Source organism: Henckelia pumila, chromosome 3 (genome assembly GCF_033568475.1).
Source record: "Henckelia pumila isolate YLH828 chromosome 3, ASM3356847v2, whole genome shotgun sequence".
NCBI classification, from domain to species: domain Eukaryota; kingdom Viridiplantae; phylum Streptophyta; class Magnoliopsida; order Lamiales; family Gesneriaceae; genus Henckelia; species Henckelia pumila.
Genome location: NC_133122.1, coordinates 129,826,937 through 129,847,402, shown reverse-complemented (window position 1 = coordinate 129,847,402; position 20,466 = coordinate 129,826,937). Strand labels below are relative to the sequence as shown.

At 36.1% G+C, this 20,466-nt stretch overlaps 1 protein-coding gene across 1 annotated transcript; it reads left to right on the top strand.

The window, feature by feature from the left end:
- Positions 1 to 56: 56 nt before the first annotated feature.
- On the top strand, positions 57 to 4,710 carry LOC140887535 (mitochondrial import receptor subunit TOM20-like). The gene is made up of 5 exons (XM_073294823.1): positions 57 to 524; positions 721 to 3,693; positions 3,773 to 3,859; positions 3,970 to 4,133; positions 4,403 to 4,710. The coding sequence occupies exons 3-5, from the start codon at positions 3,784 to 3,786 to the stop codon at positions 4,487 to 4,489; spliced, it is 327 nt and encodes a 108-aa protein (XP_073150924.1). The 5' UTR covers positions 57 to 524; positions 721 to 3,693; positions 3,773 to 3,783; the 3' UTR covers positions 4,490 to 4,710.
- The last annotated feature ends 15,756 nt before the right edge of the window (positions 4,711 to 20,466 follow it).

Here is a 20,466-nt window from a genome sequence, read left to right as displayed (position 1 = left end):
TTATCTGTTGCGGTTATAAAACTAACGAGGTAAAATGGACTTTAGACTTCATCAATAAAAAAAAACGGGATTCACTTATAACTTTAAGTGATATTTTACTTCGGCATATGTTTTTTGATGAAGTAATAGATTGCAAAATTTAATTTATAAGTGGAGAAGTAATAGCCTGAACGAATAAAAATACATCTTTTCTTTGAAAATATATCTACTCTCCCCCATTGTAACACAAGTGTAGATTGATTTCTACGTCTTCATTCTCTCCAAGCGGAGATCTGGACCTCGTTCTTCATTCTCTCCAAGAGCAAATCTATCAGCGATTGATTTGAGGGGTTTTCTTCCTTACATCAGCAACTTCATTTTGAGCCATGAATCACGGTATTATTTGCGCTCCCAGCATTCTTGGTGCTGTATTTCGCATATCCTGCTTTGGATCGGCTCGGATGAGATATTCTGATTCACTCCAAATTCGTGGACACTCCCGAAAGCCCTCGCTCGAATCTCGAACTCCTCGCATCTACCTAAATGTATAATCTCAATCCCCCACTTTCTTGTTTGTATTTTTTATTATTATTATTATTATTATTATTATCTTGAAACTGTTTGTGATTATTTATGTTGATGAATCTGGATTTGTAACCTAATGCAAAATTAATTGTTTAGTGTCTCATAATGGTTGTGTAACTGCATTCCCTTGTTGAAGTTATTAATTGTTTAGTGCAGGTACATTCAGTATGCTCGAACTGAGTGCCGTCCCCGTCTCTCAGAATCTGCTGCCACTTTGTTGCAAGAAAGATATGTAAACATTAGACAGGTACTTGTCAACAAATCAATTAGAGTTGGGCTAAGTTGATGCACTAAATGCCGAAATATTATCTGAATCTTGAAACTCTCAAGTTATTTGTTATGTTTTAATGGTAATATCGGTTTTATTGAGTTGGTTTCATCCCCTGGGTTTGCTACTGCAAAGATACAGGTGAATTATTATGTCTGCAATAGATTGAGCCAGTTATCAAGGTTTCAGATTCAAGGTTGAAAATTTTATTATCTCATGATTCATGAACTATCTGTGCATTGTGCATTTCACCTTTAGATGTTATTCTAGATTCTAAGAAGAGCAGTAGACTCTTAGCAAATAAAGAACTGCAACTGATTTCAGTAATCCATGTCAGCTAATAGGTGGACTGTTTCTCTGAAGTCATTATTCTTCCTGGCAATCAATTTGTTTCATTGAGGAGCCACATTATTTTCATGGGTGCAGTATCAGTGTTGAGAATTCCTGTTTTTGGATCCAAGCTTGAAATTTCATGTTTGATGATGATGCAAATGTTCTTTTGATCAGATAAGTTTCTCTGCTTCATTTGATATTTTGTTTCTTCTAGGAAAGGAAACGTCAAGCAAATGAACTGGGGAAACAGCCATGATTTCAAATTGTCGGGATATCTTACCCTATGTAGCACGGATACTGCAAAAATATTTTTTTCCGAAGTATGGGACACGGATACGGATATGACACGCCGATACACGTGTCGGATACGGCAAAATCCGTGTCGTTGACTTTTTTATGTTTGACTAGTTGGATACGGCATGGACATGGCTAGGATACGGCATGGACACGGCAAGGACACGTTTCCGGATACGTTTTTGGCAAAATTGCAAATTATTAAATTTTTTAGGGGTTAAATTGAAAAAAGTTAAATTTAGGACTAATTAATAAATAAATTAAAATGAATTGGGCTTAAAAGCCCTAAATTAAATAATTAATAGTCAGTTTCTGGTCTTTCGTGCTCGGCCGGTTTCTGGAAAGATTATTAAATATGGTTTTCTATGTCTACAATTTTATTTTTAATACTAAATTTATATATAATATTTATATATAGTTTAATAATTATCGTATCCTAGCCATATCGTGTCTTATATTTTCAAAATTTGCGGTATCGCCGTATCCGTATCCGTATCGTATCCGATACGATACCCGTACCCGTATCCGTGCAACACAGATCTTACCTTAATGCTTGACAATAAATAGAATGACCGTGTTTTCTTATTGTTCTTACATTGAAGTGATGGATTTGTGGTTGGGTATTTACCGCTGTCTGAACAATAACCTGAACGAAAATTCAAGAAAATTTTAGAACCAACATCTAGCTAATCACCCCCGAAAAATGACATGTCAATATGCAGTTTGAGGGCTTCCCAACACGTCAACTTTTCTTTCCCATCTTTCTTTCCCGCTGGGGACCCGAGCAGCCACAGTATTCGCCACGTATATCCTTCATCGGGAGACGAAATTTCAAACGGTGTAAGGGGTTTTCTTCCTTACATCAGCAGCTTCGTTTTGAGCCATGAATCACGGTACTATTTGCGCTCCCAGCATTCTTGGTGCTGTATTTCGCATATCCTGCTTTGGATCGGCTCGGACGAGATATTCTGATCCACTCCAAATTCGTGGACACTCCTGAAAGCCCTCGCTCGAATCTCGAACTCCTCGCATCTACGTAACTGTATAATCTCAATGCCCCACTTTCTTGTTTGTATTTTTTAATTATTATTATCTTGAAACTGTTGCTGATTATTTATGTTGATGAATCTCAAAATTAAGCCTGCCCGTTCATGTTTTGGGAGGAATTGGTAATGAATTTTCAGTGTTGGAGTAGTTTCAAATGCTGTCGATTTAAAATAATTTTGTTGTTGGGGGAGTTTCAGCTATTAATTTGAAAAGAAAGATTTTAGCTCGTTGATTTTTTACACGGTCGATTCAAGATTTGAGCAATCGATGCTTCAGAATGCTGATGGCTTCTGGTTTATGGAATTTTTGTTGTTAACTTTTGTGGTTTGAGATGGATTGTTTTTGGAATTATCTTAATACTATTTACTTAACATGGTATGTGCTAATATGCCAATTCAAAATTTACGTTCAAAGTGAGGAATATGATGTTTTTTGCAGTTCTTACTTTAGTTTGAGTTTGCAACTTTATTTTTATTTCTCGTAGTTTTCTGTTTGAGGAGAAAGGGGAAGAATACCTATGGTTTTTTTTATTGACTGCCATTTTCTTCTGCTTGTTTTCACTTGCTGGAGCAAAGCATACTGTAAACTCGAAATTATGTCCCCTTTCATTGAATTTGATTTCTGTAAAATTATGTAAATTTCCTCGGTCCATAGCTCCATATCATTCTGAATCTGTTAGTTCCTAGAACTGGAAATTGTTGCAAGCAATCGTGAGCTCATCAAGAATTCTCGGGTGCTTTAATGAGTGGGCAGCATCTATTATGTGGTAAGTTGCAACTTTCTTTCCCAGTGTAGTGTGAAATGAACTTTGGTGAAAGTCCCTTTGGATGGAAACAGGGGAGTGCATGGAGCTGACCGAGTTTAACTAAGATAATATATATTTAAAATAATAGAAGAAGAAAATCTAAATTACTTTGGATTCTTTTATCCTTTATAGAAATAAGATTTTATTGATTTTGGCTGAGTATATATAAATTTTGAAATATAATATAACCACACAAAAATATGTTTAATTAAATTTGGAATTTAAAGAATCGTCGTGTTTTACTGAAGAACAAGATTTGATGGAACTCGAAGATTATCATAGAATTTGCATCATGGATGACATGTCTAGCGATTTCGATCATCTCGAGCACGCTCGCAGAACCGCGGAAGCTACTTACTCAAAATTTCACCTCAATGCTGATGTGAGGACATTATATGCTGTTCTAAATATGTATTTTTAACTTTTCAGTCAAGTGAATTATTTTTGCTTGATGGGTTCAGAATTTGACTAGATGTGGTCATGGGGCGAGGTATTATTGGAGTTAGCGCAATTTCACAGAGATCCGGAGTCCAAGAAGATGGTTCTAGGTTCAAATATTTTTCTATTGCAATTTTGATTTTGATTTTAACCCTGTGTTTTTATGTTAGAAACAAACTTATTTATGTAATCAATCTTTATTTATTTAACGCTTTTGTAGATGCTATATTCAAGTTAGAGGAGGCACTGGAGGTTGACCCAAGAAAGCATGACGCTCTTTGGGCCCTTGGGAATGGATATACAGCTAATGCATTTCTTTTTCCAGATCCCAAAGAGGCTACGCCTGACAAGGCAGCTCAATGCTATGAGCAAGCAGTGCAACTGGTATATTCTACTGCATTAGAATTTTTTGTTGTGCATCAGTTTCCTGCTTTAAGACATCGATTTTTTTTTGGTGGCTGGCACGAACCATCAAACGAACTTTATAAGAAATCTTCATAAGTAGAAACAAAGGTACAATCTTCATTTCAATGCAACTGCCTTTAAGGATGTGTGGATATGATCATTTTATAAATAATCAATAGTTATCATGTTTTATTCATCTATATATGCTAATGTATGCATATGTGTCGTGATCTCTGTTCCTAATGGAGGTTCCTGAGTTGCATGTGGAGTTGAACAAGAATGTTTATAGGCCTATAGGAAAGTGGATCAGGAAAATTAAGGAAGAGCTCAGCTGAGGCAAGCTATCGATGATGCTGAAGCAGAGCTTGTAGCCCTCTGCTCAGCAATGGGAGAGCGGCCAGTACACATTAGGGAGGTTAAGTTTCAAGATCACTAAGTCTTTAGTTGGTTATTAAATTCTGATGATACTTACTTGGTTGCTCCTTTGTTTGTTGAATCAACAAATATTGACTTATTTTTTTAACTTCTTTACTTAGCATGATATGTCATGTTTATACATATTTGTCTTATTGTTATTATGTTTGTCATGTTTATGTTTATGTGATTATTATTAATTAGAAATTTTCAACTGCCCAACCAATGATGCCCAACTCGTCCCCGACTACTAAAACCCAGTACCGTGTTTTAGTGATGCGAAAAAAAACAACTAAAATCCGATACCGGGTTTTAGTGGTCGGGGATGAGGCGGGCATGAATTGTTGAGCAGCTTAAAACTTCTCATTATTAATTATGTTACGTTCTTGTTGTGTTATTTTAATTATCCATGTCACTGATATGTAATTCGAATCCAAGTGGAGACATTTTTCTGTTGGGATCTTCAAACCAGAGTGGTTGCAGTGTACTCTTTTAAAATCTGGTACTAATCTATTGAGTATCTCGAAATCAAGTTTGAATAGAAGTTCTAGATTATTGTGTTAGCTTTGAAATGACTCCAGAATGGATTGATTTCATTAAGTATTGATTCATACACAATTTCATGACAAATTTATAAATTCACAATGAAAATTTTTTACCCTTCATTCATGTTTTTATAGTAGACGTGTTTTTTTTACCTCATTTTTCTATAATTTCCCATGCATATTTTTTTATTCATATATAATTTGAGGGCGAATTTATAAATTTACAATGAAAATACTTTTCCTATCATTCATGGTTTTATAGTAGAGATAGATAGATCGATATATAAATAAAAAAAACTTACAATTTCGATGATTTTTTTTACATAAATATTTATGTTTGGTAGTCAATGACATGTGATGCAAGTGAACGTGTACGAAAAAGCTGTCGTAAAGTTTCGTTGTTCGTTCCGTCGTTGACCCTATCTATGTTTCTATGATTTTATCCATATAAAATTTGATGACAAAATTATAAATTCATAATGAAAAAACTGTTCATTATTTATGGTTTTATAGTATAGATAAATAGATATATAAATAAAAAAACTATGGGATTTTTACAAAATTTGATATTTCACAGGGATAGTTTGTGCAATTAGCTTATATGAAAATATAAAGTAAAAATCACAATGTCAAAATTAAGAGATCAAAATTTCAATTTTTCCTTTATTTTCCAATAATTAAATTATATTTGACTTATTTATATTGATGAATTTACTTTATAATATTTAAATTTGTTTAAATTATAATTATCCAAATTTTATATCAGTAAATTGCTGAAAAATCTCCAATGCAAACATGTTTTGCTATGTACTTTCTAGCCATTTTTTTGTACCACAATTTTTGTTAATTTGTACCACATCTTATATAGTTTTGTATCACATGATGCATGATGTTGTACCACATTTTATGAATAGGGAGCCCAAAGTAAAACATGTTTGCATTTGGGGATTTTTGAGAAAATTGCCCATTTCAAATTATATTTTTCTTTAATTTTTTACACCAATTTTTCATCAAATGTTCAAGCAATTATTTATCGATAAAAATTTTCTTCTGTAATGAATTTTTTTCTTTTTATTCACTTTTATTTTTATATATATATATATATATAATATAATATACATTATTTTATTTTACTAATTTCAGTGTAAATATTTTTTTTATTTATCACATATATTAACTTTATATATCAATTTTTAGATTTTCAAAGCGTTATGTAAAAAATCTTCAAACAATTAATCGAAAGAATACATAATTTAATGGCAAAATAAAAATCAAGAGTAAAAAAATTGTCATTTTATTCACACTTTTATAGTTATATATTATCTTTTAATAATTTTATTGAATATATATTTTTTTTTTCAATATCTAATTATTTTTATGTTCATTGATTTATTTTTTCCTAAAAATTAGGTTTCGACAAAAAATTATATCCCTAATGTATTTTTATTATCAAATATATATTCAATTTTGACGTCTTATTGTTTCAAATATTCTTATAATTATATTGTAACCAAATTTTGTTTTTATATTAGAAAGTTTTTTTAAAAAAACACCACTTTGATACTCATAGGAAATAAGTCAAACCAATTCATTGAAGGTGAATTTTTATAATTAAATAAGAAACGAATTTACACATTGTATTTTTAATGATAAAGAAACTATATAAAAAAAATTTATACTTGATTGCACTTATATTGTAATAGTATATGATGTTAACTTTATAAGTGCAATATCGTATTTGGAAAACCAATTAAAATATTGTGTTCAATGGGTTCAAAATATAAATGCACAAATTAAATGATTTATATACATATATATATATAATGAGTTCTTTTACGATGCCCAACACTATATGCCCACTTCATGCCCACCATGTACAATAGATGAGTTGACCGGTATAATAGATGAGTTGACTTGTACATGGTGGGCATGAAGTGGACATATAGTGTTGGGCACCATAAAATAACTCTATATATAATAGATGATATAAATATTTTATATCTATAATTTTTTTCTCATGTTTTCTTTAGAATGACTTTAGGAATATGATGAAAATCAATTAAAATAATATATTCAATGATTCAAAAAATAAATGCACAAATTTAATGAATAAGCAACACAATGATTCTCCACAAATTGAATATCCAAATTTGATCCTAATTTTTACACCATATTTCTTCTTATTTTTTTAAAGAATGAATGTATGAATATGATGACAACCATTAAATAAATGCACTCATTAAATGAATAAGCAATACATTGATTTCACAAATTCAATATCCCAAAATTGACCCTAAATTTTACACCATTTTTCCACTCATGTCCATGCAATTAGGGGTGAGTTTTTGGTATACCGTATCGAAAATATTGGTATGAAAAAAATTCATATCAGTACCGATATCGAAATTTCGAAATTTTGGTATGGAAATAATCAATACTAATACCGTACAGATATCGAAAAAAATTTTGATATACCAAAAAAATGTCTATTTATCGAAAATATTTCGGTACGGTATCCCGAAAAATCGATATTTTGGTTCGGTATCCCAGCTCTACATGCAATTAATACCAACCATTCATATTTTTTGGGCAATGTAATAAATACACAATGCAAAAATTTTGCTCACCATTAATACTTTTATAGTAGAAATATGATGACAACCATTAAACAAATGCACCTATTAAATAAATAAGCAACACATTGATTTCACAAATTCAATATCCAAAATTGACCCTAAATTTTACACCATTTTTCTACCCATGCCCATGCAATTAATACCAACCATTCATATTTTTTGGGCAATATACTAAATATACAATGCAAAATTTTTTCCCACCATTCATATTTTTATAGTAGAAATAGATCTATGTCTTAGCTTATGTTCATGGATTAATTTGGAAATGTGTTCAATGTATGAAATGATCCAATTTTTGTTAGGTCTCATTTCCAACTAGATTCAGGTCATTGATTAAGTATTTTGTGAGTTTTAACCTTAAACCCAACCTTGGTCGAGGAGAAGTAATGTGGATTTTTACCCTTGAATTGAATAAGCTATATTATTAAATAAACTACATGTAAAGTTTTGTTGATCTTTTGAGTTATGAGTGTTATGACCATATATCAGTTCGATGTGCCATGCAAAAGGCACTTGGTCACAAGGCGTCGTCCCACTGTCTAAAGGAAACCGCTATTCCCAAGGTATAGTATTTATCGGTTTCTCGCTTGCAAGTGTAATAAAGAAGGATTTGTCGCCGAATTCTAGTGAGCTGGAGAACTCATCAAAGAAATTGTAGTATTGGATAAACTTGTTTCCATTATGGATTTATAAGATATATTTGTGGACACATTTTTTATTTTGCGGATATATTTTTGGGTTCTACTCGTGAATTTGTGGATTTGTGAATCATTTTTAGTTTAGATATTGTGGTATTGTTGTTGTCTATTACTCGTGAATTTGTGGATTTGTGAATCATTTTTAGTTTAGATATTGTGGTATTGTTGTATTTTTAATTTCTTATGTCACCCATTCTTCCTTACGGGAAGATACACTAGAAGACTTTGATTATTACAACGTCTTGTAATACACTCACTCCAAGTTAAGACTTATCACTGCCTAAAATGTAACTCCTAGATTTACACTGATAAGATTCTAAGTTCTTATCAAACTTATTCGGAAGATGTTGTCTGTGACTAAGCTTTGGAAGCTTAGATTCTCAAATCCTTAGAATGCAGTTAATTCTCTTCAATCAGCAATTGGATTTGAGTAACCCTTGAAAGATCGAGAGGATAATCCAGAAGGATCCAAGGATGAAGGATATATTGGCATGACAAAGAGGATGATATCGAGCCAACAAAAGGGGGCGGGATGACATTGATCACCCAGATCAGAGGAAAAGGTCGGACCCACCTTGGGGGCAATTTCAACGCCGAATCAAAATCAGCCAGGCAACAATCAAGGACCACCTCCTCCTGCGAAGGGAGTTATCAAAATGATTTCTGGGGGGGCCGATAGATGGAGATTACAATACAGCGAGAAAGACGAGTAGTCGAAAGTTAAGCAATATGGAAGTCACCGACCACGTGGTTCGGACAGGCCCGACCATTTATTTTTGTCCGGAAGATTTAAAAGGAATACCTGATGGTCACAATGACGCGCTGGTCATTAGGGCCATAGTGGCAAATTATGATGTGTCTTGGGTTTTTGTGGATTCAGGAATCTCCGTTAACGTGTTTTTCCAGGAAGAAATAAACCAGATGGACCTGGGAGAGTATAAGATGGAGCCGGTGGTCACTTCTTTGTTCAGGTTCACCGGGCATGCGATCCGTCCTATAGGTTTGATTAACTTGCCTCTCACTCTGGGCAATGCACACACGTGGAAGACCAGGATCGTTAGCTTTATCATCGTGGACGCGTCATCAGCCTACAATGCCATTCTAGGAAGACCAGCCATGACCACTTTCATGGCTGTGGCCTCAGTCTTGCATCAGAAAATAAAATTCTCTGTAGGTAATGAGGTCGGTGAGGTTCAAGGAGATCAGAAAACTTCTCAAAAATGCTATTTGGAAGAAGTTTGGATAGAACAAAAAGTGGTCGAGATTGATCATCGCGACCGACCTGGACCAAGCCGTCGGTAACAAGTGAACATCTTGGAAGAAAATGTCCCGATTATGACGGAGGAAGAAAGCGAGGAGATCTTGATCTCCCCCCAGCCGGGTCTGTAAGAGTGGCTCAGACATTAGAACCATCTCTGAAAGAGAAGTTGATAAAGTGTTTGATGGAAAATAAAGATATTATCGCATGGGCTGTATCAGACCTCTTAGGAGTGAGGAGAGAAGTAATGGATCATAAGCTGAACATAATGAGAGAATGCCGTCCTGTCATCCAAAAGAAACAATATTTTGGACCAGAGAAAGATGGCTTGATCCAAGAATAGGTGGAAGAGCTACTGCAGGTTGGACACATCCAAGATATTCATTTCTCGACCTGGTTGTCAAACATAGTGTTGTTTCCCAAGTCTTCGGGCAAATAGCGCATGTGCATAAACTTTCGAGATTTGAATAAAGCATGTCCAAAAGACTGCTACCCCTTGCCCCGAATAGACCAGCTTGTTGTCCACAGTCGGGCATGATCTACTATGTTTCTTGGACGCCTATCGGGGATACCACCAAATTCCCTTGACCAAAGAGGACCAAGATAAAGTGAGTTTTGTTACCTCCACATGGACTTACTGTTATGTGGTGATGCCCTTTGGACTAAAAAATGCTGGTGCTACTTATCAAAGGTTAATTGACTAAGTATTCAAACAACAGATAGTGTAACACCCCAAAATTTATTTACCGAATTAATTGGCGACTAAAATAATTATTGAGTGGATAAAATATTTATTGAGGCCAACTGAGTTACATAGTGTATTTATAAAATACACGTGCCAATTAGTCAATGAGTTTGATTATTTCTGGATATCTGGTAATATTGGCATTTTTGAGATAATTATTGAAATATCGGAATTAAAATAATTATTTATGCCAGATACTTTAATTTAGAAGAATGTTTGATCGAGTTGGCTGATCATGGTGTAAATTTAACTTAATAATTAATTTGAGAAATTATAAGTCTAAATGACTAGTCAAAGACAATAATTTCAGAGAATGATGTTAATAGTTGTGGGGTGTGTGTACTAGAAAAATATCAGAATGAAGACTAATTTTACCATTTGGACATCAAATAAATTAGTACAGATCAAAAAATTATCGATTTGCTATAAATCTCAAAACACACACTAAAACACACTCAATAAAACACAAATATCAAAATTTTAGCCCAAATTCTCGATTGGTACTGTAGTGACGCACTGTTTAAGGCTTGCCGGACGTTCACTGGAGCCCCGATCAAAAATCCGAACGGTCATAATCTAGAGGAGATCAAGACGATTCCAACGGTACCAAGAATTTAAAGTTTCAACGGTTGGATCGCCAGGAATCGTTGATTTACAGTCACGATTTACTATTCATCGTCTTCATCGGTGAGATTTTCGATTCAAGCTCGATTTTGTTGATTTTAAAGGTACTAGATGATGCTTTGAGATGTTTAGATCATTTTCCAAGCTTATTATAGCATTTTTCGTGGAAAAATCATGCAGATCGGAGCTCGGAAAGCTTCGCCGGAATCGCTCTGTTTTTCTCAGATCTACGGCGCATCGGAGCTCTGATTCGGCCGTGGCTTAGTCCATTAGAATCGTCTCGTTGAGATCTACCACCCTTCCGAATTTCAGAATTTTTGGAGTTTATTTGCTCATCGCCGCCGCCGCCGTCTCTCCCACTTTTTCGGCGACCTCCGACGTGTTAACCATTTTTGATCGCCTCGACGTGGTAGGTCTGAATATCCAAGTTTCGAGTCGAGATTCAAAATGGTTAAACGGTGAAAGCGCAATAAAGTTCGATAATATTTGGTCAAAGTTTGACCATAGTTGACCTGGGTTGACTTTTTACCATTATGTGATTTTTCGCAGATCGGGAGCTAGTTGAGGATATTTAGAGGCAAAAATCAATAGTTTAGGGAATTGAGCTTCCGGAATTGAAAGTAGTGAGGTTTCCAAGTCCCGATAAATGCAACCGCAATCGTATAAGTTTTTCGTGCATTTTAAACACAAAGGCATGTTATACCCTTTCTTTCTCACATCATTTAGATTAGTATATTCACTGTTTTGATGATTAAATTGTGTTGTTGCATTTATATGTGAATATGCTAGCTCAAATTTTAACTCATGCATCATTCGTGTTTTTATGTATTGTGAATGATTTTTCTGTCATGGCTTGTTCTTAGCTGTTGTTCACTGGCTTGATGGCTCGGTCAGGTTTCTTTGGGTTTTGGTTTAAGATGGCTTGAACTAGTGTCGGCTAGGTGAACAGTGAGATGATTGTAAGGTTGTCTACCTAGCGGGCAGCTCGGGGAGGTAGGTTGTCCGGGTCGGGTCAAGTACATTAGGGTCATATGTTATGGTTTGGGTTTGGATTATTTTATTTTGGGCCGTGTAGTTTATTTAAGAGTCTAACTGTTTAGTTTATTCATTGAGCCAAATTCGTTATTGGGCCTAAGATGTTCATTGAGCTTAATTTAGTTATTGGGCCTAAAATGTTTATTGGATTTAATTTATTTATTGGGCTTGAGTTGTTTATTTGGGATAAAGTGTTATTTGGGCTTGAATGAGTTGATTTAGTTATTGAACCAAGCTTATTGGGTTTAAGATAGTTATTGGAGGCTTAATTTAATAATTGAGCTAAATTTGTTAATGGGCCTAAGTTGTTTAATTTATTTGATTGAACTAAGTTTTAAGTTGGACTAAGTACTATTGGGACAATCTAAGTATAGATGTGTCAATTTAAGTGTGATTGAGCTAATCTAAGTATTATTGGGCCAATTTAAGTATTAATGGGTCAGTCTAAGTGTTATCAAATGAATCTAAGTTTAAGGACTTTATTTAAGGGCGACAGCAACTCGAACTAGCCAGTGACAAACAAAATAGTCCGTAAATATATATTTAATAGATGTATATGTATATTTTGATGTAAGTAAGATTTTTATGGAAAAATGAATTAAATATATATTTATGGGCATAATTTTAAGGAAGATGATATTTTTAAGTTCATGATTCATGCATATTTTATGTTAATATTAAGGGCATGTAAAGAAAATATTTTTGGGAAGTTGATGTGAGTTGTGGCAATTATGTTCAGGAGCCTACGGATCCCCGTGTTAAGGTTGGGTGAAGTGGCATAAGAGGCGTAGGGAATCTTCGTGTTAAGGTTGGGTGAACCTCGCCGCCGCGTACGTTGGTTTATAGATTGATCAATCATTTATGTTTAAGGTCACACTTCACTGATATGACCCACAGAAAATAATTTTTATATTTATGGCATGCCAATGCTTATGTATTATGTTACGTATTATGTTATGATTTAGATTGCGACGCATTTTATGCATACGATTTTACGATCATGCATGCATTAGAATCCTCAAGTTATTTTTATATACGTTATGTGCTTGCATGTGGTTTTATTTAGTAGTACTCGTTATTAAAGGTAGAGCATGCTGGGCCTTTAGGCTCACTAGATCTAAATGATGTGTAGGTGAGTTTTATGTTATTCAGGAGGTTGTGGTCCCGACTGGTGGTGAAGATCTCTGTGCATCCGTGGCGAGCTAGCACGCCCTTGACTTTCGCCAGCTCATGTTTAAGTTGATTTAGTTTATGATGAGATATTTTATGTATTGAACTATTTTCCGCATATGTTTACATTTCTCATTAGTTTGCATACTTTCGAGATTATAGTCGTTTGCATGGATTTTAACATGTTCGAGTTTTTAAACTTTTAAGATGCAATCGATTTTTATTATGCATTAAATTTTATGAAAATATATTTTTAGTATAGATTCATATATGTATGGGCATATATGTAATATTATAAAAAACAAATTCGAGTAAGGGTCGTTTCATTTGGTATCAAAGCAAGGTCCTTGGAGGGTTAGCTAGCCTGCTATGTGGAGCTCAAAAGTCGCACTGCCAGCCTGTGAGTTTTTAATGCTTTTAATTATGTTTTACGAATGGGACCCATGAGTTAGATTTTTCACTGAAATTTATGTTATAAGGCTTTTAAATTAAAATACATAGCTATGCAATACGGTTGCGTGAGGGATTATTGGGAATTGCAGTATGTCTCCGAGTCGCGTAGTTTGCGATGCGGGTAATCAGGATCCACCTTCGTCTCCACCTTCACCTGCAGCTCTACCGCTCACAGCTCTTGAGAGGTTCAATTTGGACATACTAGCTGGTATCACGAGGTTACATGAGCATCAGGCTGGGCAGCATAGGAGGACGCACGAGAAGAACATCACCGAGAGGTTCCGAAAGCAGAGACCGAAGGAGTTCGCATGGACCCATGATCCACTTGTGGCTGAGGAGTGGATTCAAGTGTCAGAGACAATCTTTGCCTACATGGGGATCTAGGATGCCGATTGGGTCAGATGCGCAATCTACATGTTGGAGGATGAGGCAGCACTTTGGTGGGAGGGCGGATTACTGATATTGACCTGGCTAGGATGACGTGGAAGAATATCAAGATGTCTTTCTTTGAGTATTACTTCACGGAAGATGTGTGAGGCCAGCTGATTCGTGAATGCATGAGTCTCCGGCAGGGAGACAGGATTGTGGCTGAGTTTGTGAGGCAGTTCGAGCGGGGATGTCACTTCGTGCCCATGATTGCTACAGTGGAGAGCGAGAGGCTGCGACATTTCACTGATGACTTGAGGTCCGACATCAAGCATGATGTTTCCATGGCGGACGTGACAACGTACAAGGTAGCGGTTAATCGAGCGTATTGGTCTAAGAAGGGGAGGAAGGAGATTCAGGCTGACTTCCAGAATAAGAGGCAGTTCTAGCAGTCATCTAGAGGACATTCCTTGCAGCAACCAGCATAGAAGTCTTATCTTGGATCATCTAAGGGCCCATATTCTCCTAGATCGAAGCAGCAGCAGCAGAGGCCGCAGGGCCAGCAGCATCATGGGGCATTTTACCTAACTTTGGAAGGGTACCTTTCTACAGGCAGTGTTAGAGGCCTCATGCTGGAGGTGTTTGGTCGACTCAGGCTGGTGGTACCATGGTAAGGAGCCGGGACATTTTTTTTTGAAGAACTGACTCAGGAAGAGGCAGACCTCGGGATGCTTGTTTGTGTTGTAGGCTGAGGAGGCATGCCTTGGTACTTCTCTTATTACGGGATAAAAATTAGCATTAGAAGTATTGTTACATTTGCGTTGTTAGATTCTGGAGCTACACATTACCTATATCTCTCAGTCGTTCATTTAGAAGGTAGGCAATATACTCGAGGTGTCTAGTACTGGGTAGGATATTATCGTACCATCTGGTGAGGTACTTTATACCGCCAGGGTTTTTAGTGGATTAGAGTTGGAGTTTCAGGGGCATGAGGTTATAGCCAAACTGGTTGTGTTGTTGATGTTAGGATTTGATCTCATCTTAGATATGGACTGGTTGACCGTCAATGAAGCTTCGATCGACTTTCAAAAGAGGACTGTAGCATTGAATTCTACGAGTGAAGATCCAATTATCTCCTATATAGCCCGAAGCAGCAACGTTCCGCATGCCATCTCTTGTGTACGTGAGAAGAAGTTATTACGTAGGGGTTGCCAGAGATTTCTTGCTAGTGTAGCTGCAGTGGCAGAGCCATCTACTAGTTCTGTTGAGGGTTTGGACGTTGTATGCGACTTTTCAGACGTCGTCCCCGAGGATGTAGCTCGAATTCCACCGGTTGGAGAGGTTGAGTTCAGCGTTGATTGATGCTTAGTTGATTTTGTGAGGAATTAGAAAAGTGCTTTTGGGATAGCGGAAAAGTCAGTTACTTGAGCCATGTTATCGATTGTTTCTAGAAATATTGGAATCTTTCTTGTAGTTCATGCATTCTTTGATTCGTATAACATTGACCATTGAATATTCAGTCAATTTGGCATCGAATGATATTTCGATTATAAATTTTGGAAATTCTTATTTCTTGAAAACTTGAATTCTAATTCTAATTCTGGATATGTATATGGTTTTGGGTGAGTATGATTATACTATTACATTGTGATCTCGATTTTATTTTGTTAACATCAGATTATACCTTGGGATTTTGTTTTTTTTTTTTTCGATGAGTGGGTGCAAAATTTCTCGTAAGTAAGGCCACGTTGACAACCTTGATTTTGATTTTTCTTGATGATGGGCATGGTTTCCTACCTGTTGACAGTTATCACCTGATTTGATATTGATTTATTGGCTCGTATCCCTTGTTCATGGAGCCTTGAGTTGATTCTATCACCCCTTTTAAACTGCAAACTAGTTGTTTTCTTTTAGCAGATTTGTTTTCTAGATTATTTTATTTTGATATTGTTCTGAATCATGTCTCTTCGATTTCGATTTGATTATGACCCAGCAAGTTATTTATTGAGCTTAATTATACTGAACGTCGTCTTGACATTGTTTTGGCTTGTAATTGATAGTGATTGATAGAACCATTAGAAATTAGAGTTTGACGGACACTAGGTAGGATTGGGAGTCTATTGATATCAAGGATAGATCATGGTATTCTGAGTTAGATTTTAATGCAGGCCCGCTGTTGATTCGTGTAGCTATGTCTTAGTCCGTTTGAGTTTCTGGAGAGGATTGACACGCTAGCATATCGCGTAGCGCTACCCTCTAGCCTTGCAGCAGTATACGACGTGTTCCATGTCTCGATGTTGCGTAACTCTATCTCCAATCCATCTCACATATTGGATATGAGCCTCTGCAGTTGGCATCAAACTTTTCATCTGAGGAACGAACAGAACAGATCTTAGCACGAAATAAGAGAATTAGAACGTGAGTTCTTCCCATGGTCAAGGTACGATGGTAGAATCAGTCAGAGGAGGAGGCTCCTTGGAAGGCCGAGGTCGTTATGTGGACGTATTGTCCAGAGATTTTCGGTGTGTGCTTCAATTTCGAGGACAAAATTCCATTTAAGGGGGGAAGAGTTGTAACGCCCAAAAATTTATTTACCGAATTAATTGGCGTCTAAAATAATTTTTGAGTGGATAAAATATTTATTGCGGCCAACTGAGTTACAGAGTATATTTATAAAATACACGTGCCAATTAGTCAATGAGTTTGACTATTTCTGGATATCTGGTAATATTGCATTTTTGAGATAATTATTGAAATATCGGAATTAAAATAATTATTTATGACAGATACTTTAATTTAGAAGAATGTTTGACCGAGTTGACTGATCATGGTCTAAGTTTAACTTAATAATTAATTTGAAAAATTATAATTCTAATTGACTAGTCAAAGACAATAATTTCAGAGAATGATGTTAATAGTTGTGGGATGTGTGTACCAGAAAAATATCAGAATGAAGACTAATTTTACCATTTGGACATCAAATAAATTAGTACAGATCAAAAAATTATCGATTTTCTATAAATCTCAAAACACCCACTAAAGCACACTCAATAAAACACAAATATCAAAATTTTAGCCCAAATTCTCGATTGGTACTGTAGCGGCGCACGGTTTAAGGCTTGCCGAACGTTCAACGGAGCTCCGATAAAAAATCCAAACGATCATAACCTAGAGGAGATCAATACGATTCCAATGGTACCAATAAATCAAAGTTTCAAAGGTTGGATCGCCGGGAATTGTTGATTTACAGTCACGATTTTACTATTTATCGTCTTCATCGGTGAGATTTTTGATTCAAGCTCGATTTTGTTGATTTTAAAGGTACTAGATTATGCTTTGATATGTTTAGATCATTTTCCAAGCTTATTATAGCATTTTTCGTGGAAAAATCATGCAGATCGGAGCTCGGAAAGCTTCGCCGGAATTGCTCTGTTTTTCTCAGATCTACGGCGCATCGGAGCTCTGATTTGGTCGTGGCTTAGTCCATTAGAATCGTCTCGTCGAGATCTACAACCCTGCCGAATTTCAGAATTTTTGGATTTGATTTGCTCATCGCCGCCGCGCCGCCATCTCCCTCACTTTTCCGGCGATCTCCGACGTGTTAACCATTTTTTATCGTCTTGACGTGTTAGGTCCGAATATCCAAGTTTTGAGTCGAGATTCAAAATTGTTAAGCGGTGAGAGCGCAATAAAGTTTGATAATTTTTGGTCACAGTTGACTTTTTACAATTATGTGATTTTTCGCAGATCGGGAGCTAGTTGAGGATATTTAGAGGCAAAAATCAACAGTTTAGGGAATTGAGCTTCCGGAATTGAAAGTTGTGAGGTTTCCAAGTCCTGATAAACGCAACCGCAATGTTGGAACACGGTCGTTCTCCGGATCAAAAAAGAAAGTGATACCCGATGCAGCGGAAGTTTTAAAATTTTATATGGAACGATTCCATATGGGTATCAAATTCCTATGATTAAAATTGATAATATAAAATTTAAACAATATAAATTTTACCTTAAAATCTCGAAGCGAGATTATGGACACCAACAGATTAAACTGCTCTTGTTGTATATCCCAGGAACTGATGAACGAACAATTCTTCGATCAGGTCCACGAACAGAAATTTAATCCCTCTGACAGACTGCACTAGAAAGTCTATCAGAAGTTTCTACGAAGAGATAGAACAGATATGATCTGTTAAATCAGTCTGCAAATTCAAAAATTCACAGACTGAATTTTCAAACACAGTAAGGGAGGGGGGCGGCCGAATTCTCTACAGAGAGAGCTCTAGGGTTTTCGAAAATTATGACCTGTGTTTTGTAATTTCTATATTGCAATAACTTATTTATAATGTGGGCTGCTAACAGCTTAGGGCCCATTAGTCATAAGTTCAAGTTTGACAAGCAAAGCCCGCATGTTCAGAAATTAATATAAAATTCATCGTGACTCAGATTGATAAACCAATTTCACCAATGTCCACAGAAACCATTTCTGCATCTTTTAAAGTCAAGATAAATTTTCTGAATCCGAATCAGTGGTTTCCAAAAATGTCCATCACTATGTCATTTTAGGAAATCTTCTTCCCTCTACTTTTAAATAAGAAGTCCAACTTTTTTATTCACTAAATTTAACTCTTTAAATTTAATTATCTCAACGGGGATTAAAAATCCATTACTTGTGTGACCCTCAATAGTTCAGGGATATAGCTAGCCGTGGGCTCACAACTCCTTGTGACTCGGAACAAAAATTTCCGACTTGCCCATCGAATCATGGTAAGAGCGCCTAGCAACATCGCCCCATGATTCCCTAGGTATCACTGATAGTGCCTGCAAGAACCAATAGATTTTGGTTAGCGTACAGTACGGTCCCTTCATCCATATATCCCGATCGAATCAACAACCATTGGTAAATCGAGAGTCGTTCGAGATTCGATAACTATGCATTACATCTTGGAGATCAAATAGTGACATCGCATGTGTTACTAGGAACACCAAGTAACCTAAAACACATCATGTACTCTGGCCAGAGATTCGTCACACTAATATCTCCTCATATCGCATAGGATATCCACACTTGCAAGTATGTGGTGAATCCTTGACAACAAAGCATCGACTCCTATATGTGTCATAACTGTACCCAATCCCGACACCTGATGAACCAATAGAGTCGGTAAACGAGTCAAAGTACAGTACTAGCATATAGAGTCTCAATGATGTTTCAAGTAGTAAGAACTAATGGTGTACAACCAAAACCGCGGACTTTATCCACTCGATAAGTGATAACCACTTGGAAATTCCGGATAGGGTAGTTCAATCATTCATCATATGAATATCCATTTGCATGCTTTGAACATCTCTATGTTCCATACCAATGAAACGTGGTACTCGGCATCGCAAACGCTAGTCTCAATCTCGAGCGATCCTTATCCTTATTAACGGACGGCTCAATCGACTAGGAACTGTTTAGAATATACAGTGACTATAAGATGTGTTTCATGATAGCCATCCCCATGTGCTACCACATCTTACATACACTATAGTATATTCAAGGTCTTCATCTAAACATCTTATAGTATGTCACAACATAATAATATGATAAAAGATAAAGTAAATGCCATTATAAAAGTGTAAATTATATTAAACAAAAGATTGGTTATACATAGAGTCATAAAAGCCCTTAGTCACAAGTTGGCTCATCGGGCACCCACTCTTTCAATCTCCCACTTGACCTAAAGCCAAATAGTCATACTACGGAGTCCCATTACTTCGCGATGTTTGTCAAATAATGGTCCTGGCAAGGGCTTAGTAAGTGGATCAGCGATATTGTCTGCAGAGGCCACTCTCTCGACAGTGATGTCTCCTCTTTCCACGATCTCCCGGATGATGTGGTATTTCCTCAGTATGTGTTTGGATCTTTGATGAGACCTTGGTTCCTTTGCCTGAGCAATGGCACCCGTGTTGTCACAGTACACCGGGACTGGACCAACAGCTTCAAGAATAACGCCCAAATCTTGGACGAAATTCCTCATCCAAACGGCCTCTTTAGCAGCAGCTGATGCCGCAATGTATTCTGCTTCAGTGGTGAAATCTGCTGTGGTGTCCTGCTTGGAACTCTTTCAAGAGACAGCACCGAGCATGAACACAAATCCAGAGGTTGACTTTGAGTCATCCACGTCACTTTGGAAGCTAGAGTCGGTATAGCCTTCCAATTTCTGTTTTCTTCCTCCATAAACCATGAATATATTCTTAGTTCTTCTCAAGTACTTAAGAATATCCTTCACGGCTTTCCAATGCATTTGACCAGGATTGGCTTGATATCTGCTCGTGACACTCAGAGCAAATGCCACATCTGGTCTGGTAGATATCATCCCATACAT

What these genes read in the sequence shown, in the direction of transcription:
- LOC140887535 (XM_073294823.1), top strand. Translation starts at nt 3,784, where the DNA reads ATGTGGTCATGGGGCGAGGTATTATTGGAGTTAGCGCAATTTCACAGA. An exon ending in GTCCAAGAAGATGGTTCTAG is followed by an intron (nt 3,860 to 3,969) that starts GTTCAAATATTT and finishes ACGCTTTTGTAG; the next exon opens with ATGCTATATTCAAGTTAGAG. An exon ending in ATGAGCAAGCAGTGCAACTG is followed by an intron (nt 4,134 to 4,402) that starts GTATATTCTACT and finishes TTCCTAATGGAG; the next exon opens with GTTCCTGAGTTGCATGTGGA.